The 21,185-nt window shown below is 32.4% G+C and overlaps 1 protein-coding gene across 1 annotated transcript; it reads right to left on the reverse strand.

Annotated features, from left to right (window-relative positions):
- Window positions 1-16,508: 16,508 nt before the first annotated feature.
- LOC114325791 (transmembrane protein 256 homolog) lies at window positions 16,509-21,095 on the reverse strand. The gene is made up of 4 exons (XM_028273919.2): window positions 20,807-21,095; window positions 20,218-20,493; window positions 16,679-16,813; window positions 16,509-16,617 (listed from the first exon to the last, which is right to left on the reverse strand). The coding sequence occupies exons 1-4, from the start codon at window positions 20,879-20,881 to the stop codon at window positions 16,591-16,593; spliced, it is 513 nt and encodes a 170-aa protein (XP_028129720.1). The 5' UTR covers window positions 20,882-21,095; the 3' UTR covers window positions 16,509-16,590.
- Between the last annotated feature and the right edge of the window lie 90 nt (window positions 21,096-21,185).

Here is a 21,185-nt window from a genome sequence, read left to right on the forward strand (position 1 = left end):
GCCTCCTTAAACATCTCTTCTGGGCTCATATTAAAAAGTAGAGGGGATATTATGCATCCTTGTCGTACTCCTCTTTTTTTGGTATTTAGATTTTTGTTGCTCTACTCGAAAAAATATTTACCGCTTTTAATTGGTCTTCTTCTTCTTCTTCTTCGCGCGACTAGGATTACTCCTGTTTGTCTGCCTCTTATTCTGTTTCAGTTGTTGTTGACTGTACATTGTCTTTCCACCTTTTCGGCGGCCTTCCAACGGGTCTTCTGCTATACGGCTTGTTGTTTTTACATATGTTCGCTAATCTATCTCGCTCCATTCGGTTTACGCGTTCGTTCCCGTTTTTCTTTCTTGTTTTTATCCACCTGTTAATATTTTGAATTTTGCAACGTTCTCGTATACTTCTGTTGCTTTGTCTGTCTCTTAATGATATGCCCGCTATTGATCTTAATACTTTCATTTCGATATTGTTGATTTGTTGTTTCGTCTTTCTTGTATCGGTCCTTGTCTCCGCTGCGTATGTTGAGATAGGTCTTACTGTTGTCTTGTATACTTCTATTTTGCTTTCCATGGTCAGATATCTGTTTCTCCATATGGTTTCTCGGAGGCAACCACTTACTCTTGAAGCTTTTGTCGCTTGTGTTGTGGTCTCTGTTCTTATATTCCTGTCACTAGTGATCTCTACTCCTAGGTAATTGAATTTCATTACTTGTTCTACAATTTTGCCGTCTATTTCTAACTTGCATCTACGCGGCTCTTTACTTATCACTATACATTTAGTTTTTTCTACCGATATTCTCATATTAAATTTATTTGCTGTGAGATTGAAAGTGTGGAGCTGCCTTTGTAGGTCATCCTCGTTATCAGCAATTAGTACTGCATCATCGCATAGCATAGTATCGTGATTTTATGCGCTCCCATGTGGTATCCATGTCGTTTTCTTACTTCGTGAATTATTTGATTCATCACTATATTGAATAACAACGGGCTGAGCGAGTCTCCTTGGCGGATTCCTCCCTTTAGTTCTATACGTTCTGTTTCTCCTGTTGACATTATAACTCTGGTCTTGTTGTTCTTGTTAATTTCCTTAATTAGCCTTATTATCTGGTGGTCTATTTGTTCAGCTTGTAATAAATTTAAGATATCATTTCGCCTCGCCCTCTCAAAAGCACTTTTTATATCTACAAAACACATGTATGCTGGTTTTCCATATTCAATAGACTTTTCTACTATTTGCCTGATAATAAAAATTGCATCTATTGTGCTGCGGAAGCCTTGCTGTTTATCTGCCATATTCGCTTTTTCCTCGATTTTATCTTTTATGACTGCCGTCAACAATTTTAATGTGCTGTCAGACTAATGCCTCTATAATTTTCAGGATTTTTCGAGTCTTCCTTTTTGAGTATCGGTAGCAGGAGACTTTCCTTCCATTCCGCTGGTACTACTCCGATATTTATTATATCGTCAAATAATTTTAGGAGCCATTTGAGTAGTGTTCTTTCTCCATATTTTAGCAGTTCATTATTTATCTTATCAGGACCACGTGCTTTTCTATTTTTTAATTTTTTTATTCGTTCTTGTAGCTCTTCTTCTGATATTAGTACTCTATCGTGGCTTTCATTAATGTTTATTTCTCTGTTCTCTTTTTCTCCTTCTCCATATAATTTCGCGAAATGCTCAGTCCATTGTGTCTCCGTAATGTTATCTATCCGTATAAATTCATTCATTTCTGTTTTTTGTCTCCTTATCATCTTCCACACCTTTTTCTGGGATCCATAGAGGTCGTATTCCATATCTTTGGTAAATTTCTCCCAGTGTTCCTTTTTGATGTTATCTATTTCTTGGTTTACTCTATTCCTAATTGTCACGTAGTCGTCTCGTGCCTCCGGTGTCTTCACTCTTTTGTATGTTAGGAAAGCTTGTTTCTTTTGATCTGCTAGTGCTTTCACCCTTTCGTCGTACCATAAAGTTTTGTATTCACGTTTATTTCTGTTGACTTTTCTTTTACCTAAAGCTTCTTCTGCTGCTTGTAGGAAGCTTGCTGCTTCTGCTGCTTTTAATTGGTTTAATTTTTATTTATTTTATTAAACGCTTTTCTCTAGTTTTAGTTCAATCGTTTGGGTCAAATCTTTAGACGTTAATTTGACCGCCTTTTCTTCAATGGAAATGAATAAATATTTGCAGGCATATGCATTCGCGGGAACAATACACGAATAGTCAACTAAATTTTGTTTTGTGTTTATTAATTATTGTTTAAATAATGGAATGGATTTTAATGGAAAATGCTTAAATTATCTTGTTTTTTACAATGTAGAAACTTGAAACTTTTACAGATTGTAGCTAATTATATGAACTATACATAATTTCACTTTTTACGTTAATTTTTTACGTTATGCTTCATAAATAAACAATAAAGTTTCAATTTTTTTGCCGATTCCGACTATTTTTCATGTTTGTACATCATGTTTATAAACATCCTAAGCGGCGATGATTTTGAACGCTCATATCTTTGTTTATATAAACATCGGCACTTATTCGTGTCAAATTTGAATACGATACGAAACAAAATTTCAACCAAAACTCGAATTCAAAAAAAATCGTGTTTTTAACGTAGTCTTAGAAAAACCACCGGTAGAGACGTTTTGTGCTACAATTAACATTAGAATTCATTTTGGCGTATTAATTCAAAGTTTGTTACGAACCCTTAATGGATGGAGTGGAAATTAACAGGGTCTACACCAGTGGTGCTCAGACTTACACTGTATGGGATCTACCACATAAACTGCAAGCGTCCAGCGATAGACTGCTAGTAAAAAAAAGAATGTGTGTGTGTGTGTACTTTGTACGCACGTAAGAAGTTATACTTCTATTATATGATTTCAACGAAATAAATATGCTTTCAACAGGTTATTTGTATTTAAAGATTAAACTAATTTTTACTTACTCATTTCCAAAAATTTTTATTAAAACAATACTAAAAAAAATTAGATAACACACGGATTCGAACCGGCGACCTCTCGATCTCCGGTCGAACGCGCTACCACCGAGCTAAACTCCCTTTGCTTTGACAACTTACAAGATTTCTCATACATACTGACAAATTTAATAGACCATGTGAGGTATAAAAATACTTTAAAATATAAAGTAAATATACTTACTATTATTATAAAATATTTTATTCCCGAAGAAGACAAATCCAAAGATACAAAAATTATAATAAATAATACATTTACTAAAAACACTAATATATTCTTTTAATGACTTATCTGCGCTGATACATACATAATTTGAAAGATTAGCATGTCTGCGCATGCGCCAGGTAAGCATAAAATTTCACCCTTGATCGTAAAGAAGTATAACTTCAAAAATTTGAAAATAAAAAACTTTATTTCACATTTCTATTTGATAAAAGGTTGTAACTACAGAGTGTTGTAATTAAAGATGTTTTTCATCTTAATTTTACGTGGATGTTAATGGACTTCATGAAGTGCCTGGCACTTCATATTATCCACAAGTTAGCGCAGTCTCCACCTTTTCCACATGTATTTTTTCCGTGAATCGCAATCGACTTCAAAAACATTGGCGATCGACCGGTCGATCGCAATCGACCGTTTGAGCACCGCTGGTCTACACCGTGCAATAGTAAAGCATTAGAAGAGATGGAAAGACTGCGAAAACTGTAATAGGTGTAAATAATGATTTTGATTTAAGAAATGTATGAAGAAATTACAGAAAATGTACAATGTAGGTATGTATCAAATGTTGAAATAAATGCAAAAATGTGTCTATCATATACATCCTTTCTTTATACATGACGATATATTTTAATGTTTGAAAAGTGTAAGTCTAAAAAGTAAAAAATAAAAAAATATGAAAAAAAAATGTTTAAGAAATGCTTTTCTTTAGTTACGAGTGACTAAAATTAAAAATATAATAAAATCAACTAAAAAGCAAAAAACAAAAAAAAATCAAACTCGAAGGATTATTCGAAAAAAACTGTTAGACAGTTTATCTGTCTAACAGTTTAAATTGTAACAGTTAAATTTAAATAATCTAACACATTCGTTAAAGAAAAGGGTGGGGCGCGTCTTCATCGAATAAATGGTTTGAGGATAGATACTTTTTTACTTTTCGCGTCCCACGCTTTTCTTTTACGAATGTGTTAGATTCTTTAAAATTTTTAACGAATGTGTGAGATTTTTGTACATTCAATCTATCTAACAGTTTTTTTCGAATAATCCTTCGAGTTTGATTTTTTTTTATTTTTTGCTTTTCAGTTGATTTTTTTATATTTTCTAATTTTAGTCACTCGTAGCTAAAGAAAAGCGTTTCTTAAATTTAGTGCAGTCGCTGAAGGTGAATATGAGCTATTACCTCCGATTTCGTTGAACCTCCATCGATTTGCATGAAAATTTGTGAGTGGTTAGAGAATATCTCAAGGAACAAGGGTGACATGGTGCTAACTTGCGCTTTTACCCTGGGGGTGGATGCCACCCCTCCTCGGGGTGAAAATTATTTTATTGAAAATAACCCCACAATTCGATAGAGGGACAAATTATAAGCAAAATTTGTTAAATAAAGTTATTAAAATAAATCAAATCTTTTTGAGTTATTAAAGATCAAAGATTTTAAAGTTTTCGTGAGAAAAATGCATGTTTTAACCGATTTTTCATAAATAACTCAAAAACTAAAAGTTTTTACAAAAAGTTATTACTATCAAAATTGAGGCCAATAAAAAATCAAATAAACTCCTTAGTAGAAAAACCTTTCAGTGTCAACTAAAAGTGAGTTATAGGTAATTGAATGTATATTTCTTTCGTCGAGTAGCCAAATCTAAGTATTCAAGCTTAAATACCGGGAAAATGATGCATTTTACAACATAAACTTGTTAAACATTTGTCAAAGTTCTTAGAAATATCTATCAAATATGCCCTCGAACAAGTTGATAGCATTAAAATTTATGCACCTAAAATGTTTCAAAATTTATCTTTTAAAAATTTTTCCAAAAAATTTTATTGTTTTTTTTTGTAAATAACTCCGTTCATTTTTAAGCTATCAGGTCCATCTAAAAATTATTTAAAGTTTATTCCAAGATCTATTAAAAACGTCGAATTTAGTTTTTTAGACCTCTTACTTATTTAAAAATAATAGGTTAAATGGCCCCGGTTACATGGTTCTCGCAGCAAAATTGAAATTTTAAACGTTTCTATCTCGGTTATTTTTTACTCTACCGAAATAGTAAAATAAGTAAAGTATTCGGAACAGAAAAAACTAAAATTTAGTTATGTATCATCTTTTACGTATATTGGTTATTTTTTATTTATTATCAAAAGAAAATGAAAAGTACGATAATTTTAAAAATTCTGATTTTTTAAAATTATATCTTTTTTTTCAAAAATATTCATTCTAAACCAGTCAAAATTGTTGAAATCATTAACTATGTTAACCTAAAGAAATTCTAGTAAGGATTACTACAAATTTTAATTTTTGTGGAAATGGCGTATGTTTTATTTTTCACTTTTTCCTAAAAAAAATCGAAAGGGTTCTCTTATTTTCATCATAACTTGCTTAATTTTGATGCGATTAACTTCTACTGGAGCTCATTTGATAGGTATTCCGAAGTACTTTGACAAGTGCTTAATAAGTATATTCTATAAAATGCGTCGTTTTCCCGTTATGTAAGCTTGAATATTTAGATTTGAGTACTCGTCGAAAAAAATATACATTCAATTACCCATAACTCACTTTGAAATAACATTTGTCTAGTTCATTAAGTGGGGAGTGTATTAAATTTTTTATTATCTTTAATTTGGTAATAATAACTTTTTTACAAAAGCCTTATAGTTTTTGAGTAATACGTGAAAAACAGCTTTAAAACATGAATTTTTTTAAGAAAAAATAAAATCTTTGATTTTTAATAACTCAAAAAGTATTGATTTATGTTAATCACTTTATATAACAAATTTTGCTTAAAAGTTGCCCCTCTATCGATTTCTGGTATTATTTTTAATAAAAAAAATTTCAACCCCCGAGAAGGGGTGGCATCCACCCCCAGGATAAAAGCGCAAGTTGGGATCATGTCACCTTTGTTCCTTGAAGTATCTTCTAACTACTCACCAATTTTCATGAAAATCGATGAAGGTTCAACGAAATCGGAGGTGAAAACCTTCAGTGACTCCACTAATTTTATTTTCATATTTTTTTATTTAAATATATTTATTATATGCACTCACTCTATTTATTATAATATGTTTAGGTACTATCCACAAATACGTGTTAATTATTCCATTGCAATCCATTTATCTCCATTGTCCCTTTAGTAAGAAAAACATGCATTTTCGAAAGGTGCTCTATCGAGAGGTTTAACTGCATTAAAGCCAAACCGTCGTGATTCGACTAAATACTCCGCACTTCATCGATATCGGTATTTCCGGCATGTTCCTCGACCTCACTCTACACTATTTAATCATCACCGTGTAGGCGGGCCTTTAAATAATGGGACAATCATTGGAAGCGTATTTCGGCACGAAGGAAGTCCCATTACCTTCGAGAGTCTCAATCTGTGCTGGTCGTCGCCATTGTTATGGATTTCCGAATCAATTTGAAATTTGCATTGATAATGACCGAGGGCTTCAACTGGCTATCTCGTCGGAAAACACGGATCGCACAGTTATTCCTATGGACAAGCACAGCAATGTTGTTTCTTGTAAGTAAAGAGGATTTTATTTGCTTTTTAATTAGCGTCTCCAATGACAATGACGGGCTTTAAATTATTTAAAAAAAAAACAGTAAAATCCTTTATAAAAGGTATATTTAAAATTCCTCAAAAGGGCTACATCAAAATCACATCACTAGTTTTCGACTGGTTTACCAGTCATCATCAGTCCTTACCTAAAATGAATATAACCTGGTAAAATAAGACAGCCCCTACTGTCATCATCCTATTACGGTTTTGGTTTTTGGACTCTTAGGGATCCGGGCAGCCTGCGAGGTCTTTAGGAATTAGTCGCCTAAGTTTGAGCTTGTGCTTTCTTAATGATACATCCCCCTAGATTATTTAAGACATTTTTACACCTCGGTCACCCTTATTGTGATTTCTTACACACTTACCTACACAAATTCCAACAGCAACCAATAAGTTAAATAAATTCGATAACTTTAAATCAACACAAAATTGCTTTTTAAATCTTAGATCTCTTGATAATAAGATTTGATTACTGAATTTAGTTCTCGAATACAAAACTTTTGTGTAATGTGATTTGCCTAACTAACTCCACTTACAGTATACGTGAATACATTTTTAACTACAACAACTAGTTTAATGAATTTTAATTGATAATTTTCACAATAGAGTGTGTTACATCATTTCTAATTTTAACAAGCTGTACACCATAGTCTTTAAATATGACAGGTTAATTTTCAACTTCTTGTGGAACTGTCATTTCTGTCTTGTCATCGTTCGAAGGTCTCTATTCATTTCATTGTCACTTGCTGTCATACTTTCACCATGTGAACAAGTCAAATCCACAGCTCAGATGTTACCTGGGGCAGATTAGCAAAATATTTTAAACATCCACGCTTAATGTAGCATTTTACACCAATGTTTCCTTGACGGACTACTTTTACTGGGCTTTGACCCACATATTTTTGTTAAATAATATCTTGGTGGTTAGCATGTACATTGCACGTGAGTATAACCTATAACTTTTCTTAGCCGTAGTCAAAATTTCAATATCTTTGCATTATTTTACCAGGTTACATTTATTTTAGGTAAGCACTGATGATGACTGGTAAACCAGTCGAAAACTAGTTATGTGATTTTGATGTAGCCATTTTTTTATGTAGCCCTTTTGAGGGATTTTAAATATACCTTTTATAAAGGATTTTACTGTTTTTTGTATTACATGGTATACAGCCAACTACAGGAAAACTTTTTCCTTGTGGATTTTTTAAATTATTTCTTCCTGTTCTTCTTTCAATGATGTTACTGCTCAAATTAGGTTTTTTTCTTATGGACCCTATTCAATTAATGAATGTTCTCTATTATCTACTGTCCTTATAAGTACATCAAAATTTAAACAGATCTATTGTCGTATATTTCGTATCCAAGAGAGTTTTTTCCTCTCGACTCAGGGTTTTCCTTCAAATTTGCATTACAAGTTGGGGGAGAAATTATTTCCCATTCCTTAATAGGTGTCCAAAGTATGATGATATGCGGACTTTGATGGTCTGTAGTCTGTTTCTTTGCTTAAACGATCGAGAACCTGAATTTTCAATAATTATTCCTCAGTAGGCCCACATCTCAAATATCTATATCTTATTTATGGTTCAAATAGTGATATACCCGGATAACTGTCAGAATCAGTGGAGGAACTAGATGTTTGCCTTGGAAGGGGAACTTGCCTTGGGGGAAACTACCAGTGAAACACCAACCAATAGACATAAAAAAGAGAAACTCAAACTACATATTAACTTATATGCATTAAGCTTCCTTAATTTTCCCAACTAGTTAGTTTATATCTATCTATTTAGCCCATGTTATCCATTTTAGAACGTAGACCTCCCCTTCTTGTCTCCATTTGTGTCTGTCCCAGCTAAGTTCATCCATTTGGGACCGGCTTGCCTCTTCAAGTCACCAACTTATCCCATCTGTGGCCTTCGTCTACTTCTTTTGTATTCGTATGGTCTCCAGTGTAGTATTTCCTTGTTCCACCTATCGTCTTTGTGTCTGATATGTTGTTCCCCGCAAATTTCCATTCAGATTCGGCTACTTTTTGTCTTATATCCTTCAACTTTGTAATATTTCAAATCCACTCGTTTCGTTTTTTGTCCTTTAAGCGTATTTGCAACATCTGTTTTTCTCAGTTTTGACTCAGACTGTTTTGATCTCTCGTTTATTGAGGTTAATTTTTTTAGTCTGGATTTGCCCGCCACTTCTGAACCTAATTTTTCGTAACATCTTTAGTCTTGTCACAGAAAGGTTCTGGGCCTACAAAGGTTTCTCTCGAGCCTTGTTTTGCCAACAGATCTCGTTCATTCCCATGCACCCCTTCGTTGTCCAACACCCATATTAAAGACAATTTATCATCTTTTGCCAGATTTTTGAGGAGATCTTTGCAGTTCATTACCAATTTTAAATTGGTGAGTGATATAGTCGCTTGGCTTGGCTATCTGTGTAAATTTTGATTTTCTTTACTTTGAGGTCTCCATTATATGATTTCATCAATGCAGTACTTTGATTCATATGTTTTCAATAAATATAATTTCTGTAAAAAATTTTTAATATCGTTGTTGCATACTTTTTTAATGCTTGTCTAATTGCGTCTTCAAAAATGTAAAATTTTGAAAAATCGCTCAGACTATCGAGGATCTTATCCACCCCTGATATACAGTATGGTGTAAATGAAAGAAATAAATTCGTTATTTCGTAAACCAGCGACTTTACGGAAAAATCCCGAAACAGGTCGATTTTTATTTTTAAATTATGATATTTTGGCATATCTTTGTATAATCACACAAGTGACGTCATCCATCTGGGCGTGATGACGTAATCAATGATTTTTTAAATGAGAATAGGGCTCGTGTGCTACCTCATTTGAAAGTTTATTCAATTCTCTATTCAGTAATATAAACATGAACATCGTTATTTATACAGGGTGTCCAAAAACATTTTTTTTATATTAAATTAATTGACAAAAAAGAAGAATGTATGTAATTTATTTAATTCAAAATACATTTACTACTGTCAGAAAACAGGAAAAAAATGTTTATTCTAAAAATTAACATTGCTTTTCGTTTAAATTAATTGTTCAAACTTCCAAAAAGCAGGTGCCTAGCGGGAGCTGGCTTGAACATTGAATTTAAGCGAAAAGTAATGTTTATTTTTCAAATAAACATTTTTTCTGTTTTCTGATAACAGTAAAAAGTATTTTGTATTAAATAAATTACATTTATTTCTCTTTTTTGTCAATTAATTTAATTTAAAAAATTATTTTTGGACACCCTGTATAAATAATGATGGTAATGTTTACATTACTGAATAAATAATTGAATAACCTTTCAAATGAGCTAGCACACGACCCCTATTCTCATTTAAAAAAATTATCGATTACGTCATCACGCCCAGATAGATGACGTCACGCGTGTGATATATATGCTAAAATATCATAATCTAAAAATAAAAATCGACCTCTTTCGGGATTTTTCCTTAATGTCGCCGGTTTACGAAATAACAATGATAAAAAGGATAACAGTTCTAATTATTTTTTACTTAAGGCTATGGGTACATAATTCGCAAATATTTTACGAGTATCCCTACTTTTTCTGTCTTTACACGGCAAATTACGTGTAGTAAAATTCACACTGGTATGGATATGTAAACATTACTAGAATGTCATTCTACTTGAAAATGTCATCATTAATTTAAAGAGATGGGTTTTGAATGTTCTTGGATAACTGTTATTTTTATAATTGCAAATTATTAATTCAGTTAATAAATGTGATAATTTTTTCACTATGTATTCAGTGATTGTAATAATTTATTTGTACAACAAAGACTAATACTCAATCGAGAAAAGAGGAAAAGTGTTAAAGTGATTTTTTAATAATATATTGTTATGGAACGCTTACAATTTTGAACATCTTTAACAACAAAATACTTGGATCACAGAATATATTATCCTGATGTATTCTCCGCTTGGATCTTCCACAAATAATACACAATAAATAACTTTTTATTAAGTTCACGTCTTAAATCAATTATTTATCAAATACACTATATATCAATAATATTTAATCAATAACTCAACATATTCCCGATGCAATGTCAAATATTTAAAATTGTCACTGATTGTCAGTGTCTGACTGACAATATATGCTGACAATATTATATTCGGCTGAGTGCGTTGTAAGACAAAGATAGATTTGGAAAATATTACCACGGCATTGTGTTCATTTTTTTCAAATCCTGAAAAAACCAATAAATATTTTTGAAAAATTTAAACGCAGAATGAAAGACTAAATTATTACCGAGGGCCAAAAGTCCCTTAGAATAAATAAAAAGTTTATTTTGAATGATATATTTGAAATTAAAAATCACACTAAATTTTCTCTTAGTTTTTCACCCCTGTAACTTATTAAAATAAACATTATAGAAGTTCTCAGGGACTTTCGGCCCTCGATAATAACGTAATCTTTCATTCTGCGCTTAAATTTTTCAAAAAGACTTATTAGTTTTCTCCGGATTCGAAAAAAATGAATCCCCATTTGAATAGCATTGCAGCGGAAAATACGTACCGATCCTCTTAAAAAAGTTTTCACTTTAAAAATTAAGACATTTTTGTTAAACACTCAATCCCTTTGGAATTACATATTGTACGCTTGAGAGCTTCACAGAATGCCTTGTTTGTTATCGAGCGATTAGCATTCAATTGGTATGCATGGGAAGGTCCATTTGGTCAGATCAGGGGAGTGGTAAAATGGGCCTTAAAAATTAGACCTATCTGGAGAATCTTAATTGGATCCGAAAATAAATTGGGGGGTCCTTATCAGAAACAGTTAGAGATTTCGTGAAAAACTTATTGCTTCTAGGTCAGAAGAACTAACATTTCTTCTGAATATATACTAAAATGTCAAATGTGAATAAAAGTGAGAATATGGAAATCTAACATTCTGAAGCAACAATAATAAAGGAAGACGACAAAAGACATATTTTTTAGAGAGGGTATATTTTCTCTTACTAAAATACTGAATTACTAAAATACTAAACTACTGAGTTGCTGAATATAAATTTAATCTAATAAAATGAGAAACCGATGCAGTTAAGTAAAAAATAATAAAGAAAATACTCAATTATAATTGGATGTATTTTATGAAAAAAAAAAAAAAATAAGTTAAAAATATGTTTGACGATGTAGAGATATGCGTACCTACATGAGACTAACGCCCGGTTTCCGAAAGGACGATCATCTCAAAAATTCTGTAATCGACGATTAACAATAGATTAAATGCGTCAGAAACGTCAACCAAACTAGTTTTAACAACAGTCGATCACCTGACATAAGATTAATCGTTAGTTAACAGCCGATCATGAGTGTTTTGAGTCTCCGAAAGGTCGATTAACCAGTTTCGGTTGTCAAACGGCGGTAAAAATGGACTGTTACGTAATCTGCGACTATCCGTCGATTAACGGACTGTTAAGAGTTTTTTTTAGTTTTTTAATTACTGTAATTAACAAATAATGGGAAAAAATTGTCAAATAACACATATATAAATGATATAAATCATATTATTCAATAAAAATAAGATTTTTTTATGGAAGAAATAATTTAAAATATTTATTTAACTTGCAGAACATGGATATCTCGGACATTTTTTATATTTGCTTATATAATTTATATTTTTTTTCTTTTAAAAATATAAGATAACAAGGATGCTAGACTCATAGAGCTATTTTTTGAGAGGCCAGAGCTCTAAAAAGCAGGACCTAAATGATTATAGCGATGTAAATAAGAGGGAAAACGTGTGAGAAATTATAGCAGCTAACTTTGAAGACAATAAAACAGCCGGTAAATAAATTAAAAATAAATATAAAAAGTAAATATATACACCAAAAATAAAAATACGATTATAAAATATTATAGATAATAAATAAACTGTTTTATATCTCCAACTCTCGTCACATTACCTAGCCTCATTTTTAAAATGCTCTCGTTCAATTCTTGCCCCAAACAAAAGTGACAGTACGTAAGAGAGAATGCACCTTTAGAATCTAAAGATACAAGTTTGGATTTAGAGGTTAATATAATTGAAATTTTGAAGGATAACAGCCAATTGTGACAGTATCGCTACCAAATCGTATGTCAGATCATCGATTACATGATCTATGATCATGCAATTTTACAATAATTGGCGTTTGAGAAACCCATCACAGGTTAACAGTTGATCAAATCTGACAGGCGATTCGATGATCGGAGATTTGAATAACGTTTCGGAAACCGGCTGTAAGAAGATTAAAATTATGAAAGGGCTAAAAACTTCGTAACACTTTGTTAAAAAAAATAAAACATGTTCAAAATAATAAATCACCTAGCTAACTGCAATCAATGCAGAAGTGATTAAACTAACTATTACATGGAAATAATAGTAATTAGTAAATTTAAACAAATGCAAAGGTACCAGAACAGTAAAAACAAAGTATAACTACATGAAGAAAGTATCCATTTATCTCAAATGTGGTCTCGAGGTAACAAAGTACAAAAAACTCAAAGAGGTACCACAAAGCTTTTTATTATTAAAAAGTCATATAAGAACGCGTTTCGACTCTGTACGAGCCATCATCAGCTTAAATACAGGAAACATAGAAAACAAACGACTGACCAGAAACAGGAAGAATCAACTAGTTTACATTATATAATATAAAGATGCACACACTTCATCATTAATGTTCTATATATAACATCATTAATGTCCTATATATATTAATGTCCTATAAGCTATTTATAGCATTTTGTTCTTATTGAACTATAAAATATTGTAGAACTTCTGCATGTAGAGGAACCATCATGTGAACAGATCAGGTGTAAAGAGCTTCCGGTGAAAAGTCAAATTACTGTCCAAGTAATTAGCGGTGTTTGTATATAACGGATTCGCGGTACTTTTTACATGTATCACGGTGTACTGTTTTTGTCACTACTTGTCGTTATCACTAAGAGAGTAGAGCGTCTATCTTCTACAAGATCGGAAATAAGAAAAATCGAAAAAAGCATATGAAGGGTCAGGGGCAAGAACGATGAATGTCTATCTAGAAGCATTTTCGGTAAAATGAGAAACAAAGTTACATATTCATTGTTTTTACCCCTTGCGTCCAATCTTGTGACGTGATTTTAAGACGATTACCATATTTATTTCCCCTTGTCCATTCACAGGTTGATAGTACCTACTCTTTCTAAGCCGACAGATTGCACAAAAATTGCAAAATGACCAAAAATTGACATTCATCTTTTTCCTCTAACCCTTCATATGTCCAATACAAGCGGTGGAATCAGAGAGATCTATTAGCACATCTGTTGTCTGCGAAAACCAATATCAGAATTACAGCTATTTTCCTCTTTCATTGTCTAAGAATGTCTATATTTCTAAAGGAGGGGGGCAGAGTCAGTAGTAGGGATTATTAAGGTACTAGTACACTTTAGAAGGCCAAAAATAATCATTTTTTTCAAGAATTTTTTTCTCAGAACCTTTATTAGAAATGAACATAAAACTTTTTACATATTAATATCTAACTCTTAGAGAGTTAAATATATCTTTTTTCATTTATGCACGTGCACTAATATTGTAGAGGGCGCAAAAGTCGAGGCCTCGAAAAATGATGGCGGACAGTTAATCTCAGGATTAGGATATCTGAAACAAAAAAATCGTACTGCATTTGAAAAAGGAAGGTTTCTTACGTGACAATTTACCACAATTTGACCAAAAAATGAAAAAATAAATATTTTTTAACCATGAAAAACTGAAGAAAAACGGGCGATTTTTTCACAAAAATTTTTCAAATTTCCGTAGAATCTTTTTTTGCGGAATTTTTCACTAACGGTGGTAAATTGTCACGTAAGAAACCTTCCTTTTTCAAATGCCGTACGTTTTTTTGTTTTGTTTCAAAGATCCCAATCCTGAGATTAATTGTCCGCCATCGGAACTACTTTTTTTCGAGGCCTCGACTTTGGCTCCCTCTACAATATTAGTGTACGTGCATAAATGAAAAAGATATATTTTTTATATTCTCCAAGAGTTATTAGATATTAATATGTAAAAAGTTTTATGTTCATTTCTAGTAAAGGTTCTGAGAAAAAAATCTTGAAAAAATGTTTATTTTTGGTCTCCTAAAGTGTATTAGTACCTTAAAAGCGTTGGCTTACGTGATGATTTGAAATTGAGGATGATAGAGAGAAAAATATATTATTTTTCGCATGTGAAAAATTGAGCAGTAGCTTCTTTACCAGGTTTTCTTCCTTTGTTTCGTCTGTTATATATTCGATTCAATTGATAATAATTACTCTAGCTTTTGTTCTACTCATTGATAATTGTTAGGGTGTTTTACCGAACTTTTATGACATAGCAGCTCATGAGCTCCATATTTTCTGTCACAATAATTGTGACAGAATTGTGACAATAATTGTCAGAATAATTGCTTATAATTATTATAAGCGGAACAGAAAAAAATAAATATTACCTTTTGCACCCTTCTTCAGACAGCCTCTGAATCTGTCGTTTCCATCGTTTAACCATGAATCAATAGATTTCTGTTCATATTTAAACTTTTCTTATAATAATACCAATCGTACATAATGAAAGTTCATAACCAAAAGTGCTTATTTACTCTTCAAACAATTTTAACCCTACGTTAGGCGCGTCGTTATTGCTGACAAGTTTAGGCGCGTGGTCTACGATCGTAGACCAATAGTTTTTTGTCGTATAATACCGGATTTTGGCAAAATTAACAAATTAGTGGTTAATAACATGTTTATTTATGTTCGCACTTTGATATTAGATATGTTTTGTTCCTTGGCTTTTCTCATTTTGACAGTGGTAAAATTAAAAACCAAGTCATGATTTTTTGGGTCTTTATTCGCCAAGTAAATGAAAATGGTCACAAAAATAAGCTCAATTTAGTAAAAAACACAAAATATTTTTTATCTTTGAACTTATAGAATGACCAATAGGGATAAATAATAAAGAATAGAACTAAAAAGTGAAAAAAGAACAAAACTATTAAATGGTCAAAGTGGCACAATTTTAGTCCGTCAAACATTCAGTGCAAATATCCCCAAAATGATCCTTAAATGCAAATGTGTCACATCTTTGGCATGCCCTTCTTGTTGACATATTGCAAATTCTTGCACAAATACAACTTCGTCCCACGTAATTTGTTGGAATATTAGGGGAAGGGGGTACGACTTCTTGAACTCCGAGCAGTACGCGAGCTCGTCGTCTAAGTTCTCTTAGCAGGGAAGGCATAGTTGATCCATATTCAATTTGCTGTTTGATTAGTTCCCATGCTAAGTTTTCAATGAAGTCGCTTCTTGAAACATTGTCATTTATGTTATTAGCTTTATATACACAGCAGGCTACATATTAGCTTTATATATACAACTAAAAACTGGAACGCGCTTAGTCGCGTGGTCTAAGGTTGTAGACCAGTGCTCTTTGAATAATAACTTAAAAATAATGCAAACAGATCGGCGGCGTTTAGCAAACTGAAGAGTAAGTTGGAAGTATTAGTGACAGCTACTAAGCGGGATGGGGGCGTATGTGCAGTTTTATGCAATTGGCGACCACTTAAAGGAGAGTGGTCTACGATTGTAGACCACGCGCCTAACGGAGGGTTAAAAACCAGCATTTCCAACTGCTTATGGGACCAACACGCAGGAATTAGAAATGTTTGGGAAAGGTTCTCAAATTGCTCACCCACTGTGACGTTATAGCTTAGGCAGTCCATTCTATTGTAACATAAAACACTGGTATAATATTGGACTTACAACTTTATTTGATTTCACTGATGGAAAATAATTACAACTAAAATTGAGTTAAATAGTTTTGTACACATCACAGGATGTAGTTCATCCATATAACCTAAAACAATTATAACACATTAATACAATAACACCTTACTAAAAAATGATCCTTAAACAACCATTGATAGCCATCCTAATATTAACAAGGTTCCTCCAATTGGTGCAAGACCTGATAGTTTTTTATCTCCGGTGAAGGCGTGGTAGTACAATGTTACTGAGAATAATGCTGTGCCTGTTACCATCAATCCTCCAACCTAGAATCACAAATAAACATCATTAGAACTATCTAATATAAAAATATTTTAAAATATTGTACACAACTGAATCGGTCATTTCAAGAACAACATGAATCACATTTTCCTAATTTTACAGGAGAGCAAAAAAAACTAAATAGTTGAAAGATTGATGAAACAGATGACCTCAAAATCGCAAGTGATATTGTAAGTTTGTTCCTAATCATAATGATCTATAAATCGTCTCGGTAAAAATAAAGGTTTTTTCAAAAATAACTTTTGAAATATTGGACTAGTGCTGATTTTGTATGAAACGAAAAAAAAATAAAAATACAACCACTTATAATTTATATTTCAAAAGTATAGTAACTACAAAAATTGGTAAAAGTAATTATTAAAATATAATCTTATGGACAAATCAAATTAATTATCTGATTCAGGGGATACAAATGTTGCATCGTCAGCTTGCTCATTGGTAGGCCACTGGAAAATTTTCTCATAAAATGGAATAAAATATTCTTCTAAAATGCTGTTTTGAACTTGCTTGATGTTTGCAAATTTTTTGCGATTAATGGCTACAGCATTATTTGAGTAAGCTAATGATGTTGGTAGCAACACAGGACGTTTGGTTTTGGAAAGCTGAAACGTATGACTAGTGAAACCATCAATAAAATCTTGAGTCACAACTGTACCTTTTGCATGCTTATCGTATTTAAAAGACATCAACGAAGATGGAGAGAAGATGCTTTTTTGTTGCTTTGGTACCTTTGAACCTAAGTTTTCATTGGAGAGGCAGTTTCGCTGGTAATATGCTGGTCACCAATTACGATAATCCAATATCTGGCATGTCTTCATCTCAAAAACGGAACGATGTGTCCCAGCTCCAGCCATAAGGTAATAATATTGTTCTGGCACATAAATTCTATCCTGCTTCCTAATTTTTGATTTCAGCACCCCAAATTCTCGATCATTGGGCAAAAATTATGTTTATAAATTCACAGCAAAAGCTGCATACTTCCTGGACTTGTGTTGTTCTTGCACAGACCTTCAATTTTGATCGTAGAGTATTTCGACATATTCTATATAGACTGATGTAGTTTTTGCACACAACGTGAATTTATCTTAGAGGAGTCAATTCAGCTCAAAAAGATAGTGTCTGAAAATTGTGCACTTTTTGAAATGACTGATTCAATTAAAAACTAGGTCGAAACTGACGAAGAGAATAAACAGAAGAGGGAACAAGATTACAGCTTTGGAAGAAGCAAAAAACAAAGGAAAACACCACAGAAAAATGATGAGGGCAAAGATACAAAAGCGGAGAGCTAGCAGGAATATTAAAAGTATGAGGAGATATACTGCAGCATAAGATAGCTTGACTTATTATAAAAATATGGGAAAATGAAAAAATGCCAGAGCAATGGAAGACAGCACTCATCTATTGATGGAACCCAGAACAACAACGGGCCAAATTTTTGAGCTGAAATTATTATAAAACAAAAGTTATAAACAAAATCTAAGTTTGCATATTGATGGCTTAGTATGAAATCCTTGTATCTCATTTTACAAACAATTTTATAGGAAAGACAAAAAACTGAATTTCTGCAAACTCTAACTAGATATATGTGACAAAAAATGTAACAATCTAGATGTTCTCAGAATCAAAAATAGCTTAAGATAGTTTTTTGTTTTTAAGTAAAAGTATGCAGAAATTCAGCTTTTTGTCTCTCTTATAAAGTTGTCTATAAAATGAGATACAAGGTTTTCATACTAAGCCATCAATATTCTCTTTTTGATTTTAAACAGGCCTATGACTCCATATCATGAAACAGACTATGTACTTATATGAAGTAATGAGATCACTAGGAATACCAGAGAGAATAATGTAATTAGTTATTATAGACACTAATACCATCCATCCATCCAATGGCACTACAGCCCAAATCGAGCCTTGGCCTCCTTCAATAAGCTTCTCCAATCATTTCGATTTACCGCTGTTCTTTTCCACGAACGCGTTCCCAGGAAGTTCCTGGCATCCTCATCGACTTCGTCTTCCCATCTCTTTTTAGGTCTTCCAACCGGTCTTCTTCCCTGCATTCTTGCATTCAGCAATTTTCTGGGGATTCTATTCTCATGCATGCGGACCACGTGCCCTACCCACCGTAATCTCTGTAGTTTAGTGTGTTGTGCTAGAGTTGGTTCGCTATATTGCTCGTATATTTCTCTATTATACCTTATTCGCCAGTTGTTATTTTCCCTTATTGGGCCCAGTATCCTACGTAATACTTTTCTTTCAAACACATCTAATGCATTGGCAGATTTCTGTGTCACCACCCATGTTTCGCAGCCATAACTTACTATGGGCCTGATTATTGTTTTATATACCCGGAGTTTTGTTTTCCTGTGTACGTCTCGTGATTTGAATATGTGGCCCATCGCGAAATATGCTTTATTTGCCAGCACAAGCCTTCTTTTTATTTCCGGTTCTTCTTCACTGCTTGCAACCAGATCCATTGCTAGGTACGTGAATCTAGACACTAATACAGTCAATAAATGATAGAAGTAAGTCGTTCAAATCAGTTTGATGTCAATAGAAGATTAAAACAATGAGAGCCCCTGTCAATAGATTTATGCATCCTAGAACTAGAAAAAATATCTAAAGCATCAAGATCCAAATAAGCGGCACGATTCTGAACAAAAGACAGCATTTTTGATAGATTCAAGAAAATAACTTCGAAGAATGTGCCTAAAATTTGAAGGAGCTAGAAAATATGAACTATAAATCAAGAAAAAATCAATTATATGGAAATGAAAGGGGGATATGCAGAAGAAAATCAATGTATCACTCTAAGGACTAATGAGACAGAGTATAAATTTGAGAAAGTAACCGTAGAGAATTTGAGTACCTTATAGTAACAGTTAAAATAAGTAGAGAAAGGGAAGAAAGAGAAATAAATAAATGGTTGATAAAAGGTAGTAAAGTGGTAGGATCATTAAATCCATTGTTGAAGACAAGAAATATGTGAAGACAGAACTAGACAAGTGAAGAACTAGAAAAAGTTGAAGAAACTAGTCAAGACTACTGAAGCCAAGGGCCTCTAAGGCCTCTAGTATTAAGGAGTAGAAAATAATATTCAATATAAAATGAAATATATAATTATATAAAAAAGCCAATTAAATTACATTCAAGTGAGAATGAATTTTTTTATTAGATAAAAATTATTACTAATATTGAGACTCTTTAAAGTTTACATCATTAACAAGTGCTATTATGGTGGTCCCTAGAGACAGATATAGGAAGTACCCCATACTCCATGGAGTTCCCTAGGAGCCGCTGCGTATTGATGAAATTGCTACTTGGCACAGGAGCATTTTTTCAATATTTTGTCTAGCGCTTAACGTGTTAATATACAAAGCAAGATACGTACCACCATTGGATATCTGCACATGGGCACTCCGAAAATGGCTACACTGTGGATAAAGTGAATTCTGTTGGCAGTCTCGAAAATTTTTCTTAGTTCGTCAGCCTGATCTTTGGGATATGATCTATGGGCTCCGTAAGCGCTTAATGCTACGGCAGAGGCTCCCATGACACCAGCAATTTTGATAAAAGGGCCATGTTCTGCAGCCAACTTCCACAAGGGAGTCTTTTCTGTGATAATCGTAACTGAAGGGGGAGTGGATGCTGTTGAAAAATTTTTACCCTGAAATAAATCAGAATTACTGAGTAAAGAGAAGGCCTACTTACATACTTACTTTACTTAAATTAAACATATTGATATATTGATATTGATATGTAAATATTTAATTAGTCAAAAAAAATAAAATGTCAATTATGATGGTAATTATTGAAAGAAAAAAGACAGGCTATGTCAGTATTAATGAACTTCTAATGAAAGTTTTGTGATTAAAATAGTAAATTGGAATATTATAATACACCATAATATTACCTGTATTTTCAAGCAAAAAATCCAAAAATATAATTTAAAAAAAAATGTAATTTGATTTGCAACTTACCGACAAGAATGACATCGTAGATTTACTAATTGGATTATCATAAACAATATAATTTAGCATATCATTGAACCCCATTATGCTTAGCTGCCACAAATATAAATAAATGAAAAAAATTCTATTGTATTTTAAATATTGTAAAATCCGGTCAATAATAAAATGTCACAGCGAATTTGGACTCAGAAATCGCAACAGAACCTGCACTATGGTGCTTTTTCAGCCAATATGTCATAGACACTTTCATTTGATTTTTAATTTTCTAGATTTCTGCTAATATAATTTTTTTCTGTACTAAATTAATATAAATCATCATTTTATTTGTAAAAAGTAAATCCCATAGATTTATTTAATATTCTTCTTCCTTTATTCGTTTTTGATATGT

The sequence above is a fragment of the Diabrotica virgifera genome, chromosome 2 (assembly GCF_917563875.1).
Source record: "Diabrotica virgifera virgifera chromosome 2, PGI_DIABVI_V3a".
Classification (NCBI taxonomy): domain Eukaryota; kingdom Metazoa; phylum Arthropoda; class Insecta; order Coleoptera; family Chrysomelidae; genus Diabrotica; species Diabrotica virgifera.

Bases quoted from the DNA above. Each gene is read 5' to 3' on its own strand.
- LOC114325791 (XM_028273919.2), bottom strand. From the start codon at position 20,881: ATGGGGTTCAATGATATGCTAAATTATATTGTTTATGATAATCCAATT. The intron at 20,494-20,806 runs GTAAGTTGCAAA...GATTTATTTCAG, and splicing joins CTACGATGTCATTCTTGTCG to GGTAAAAATTTTTCAACAGC. The intron at 16,814-20,217 runs GTACGTATCTTG...TTGTGATTCTAG, and splicing joins TGTGCAGATATCCAATGGTG to GTTGGAGGATTGATGGTAAC.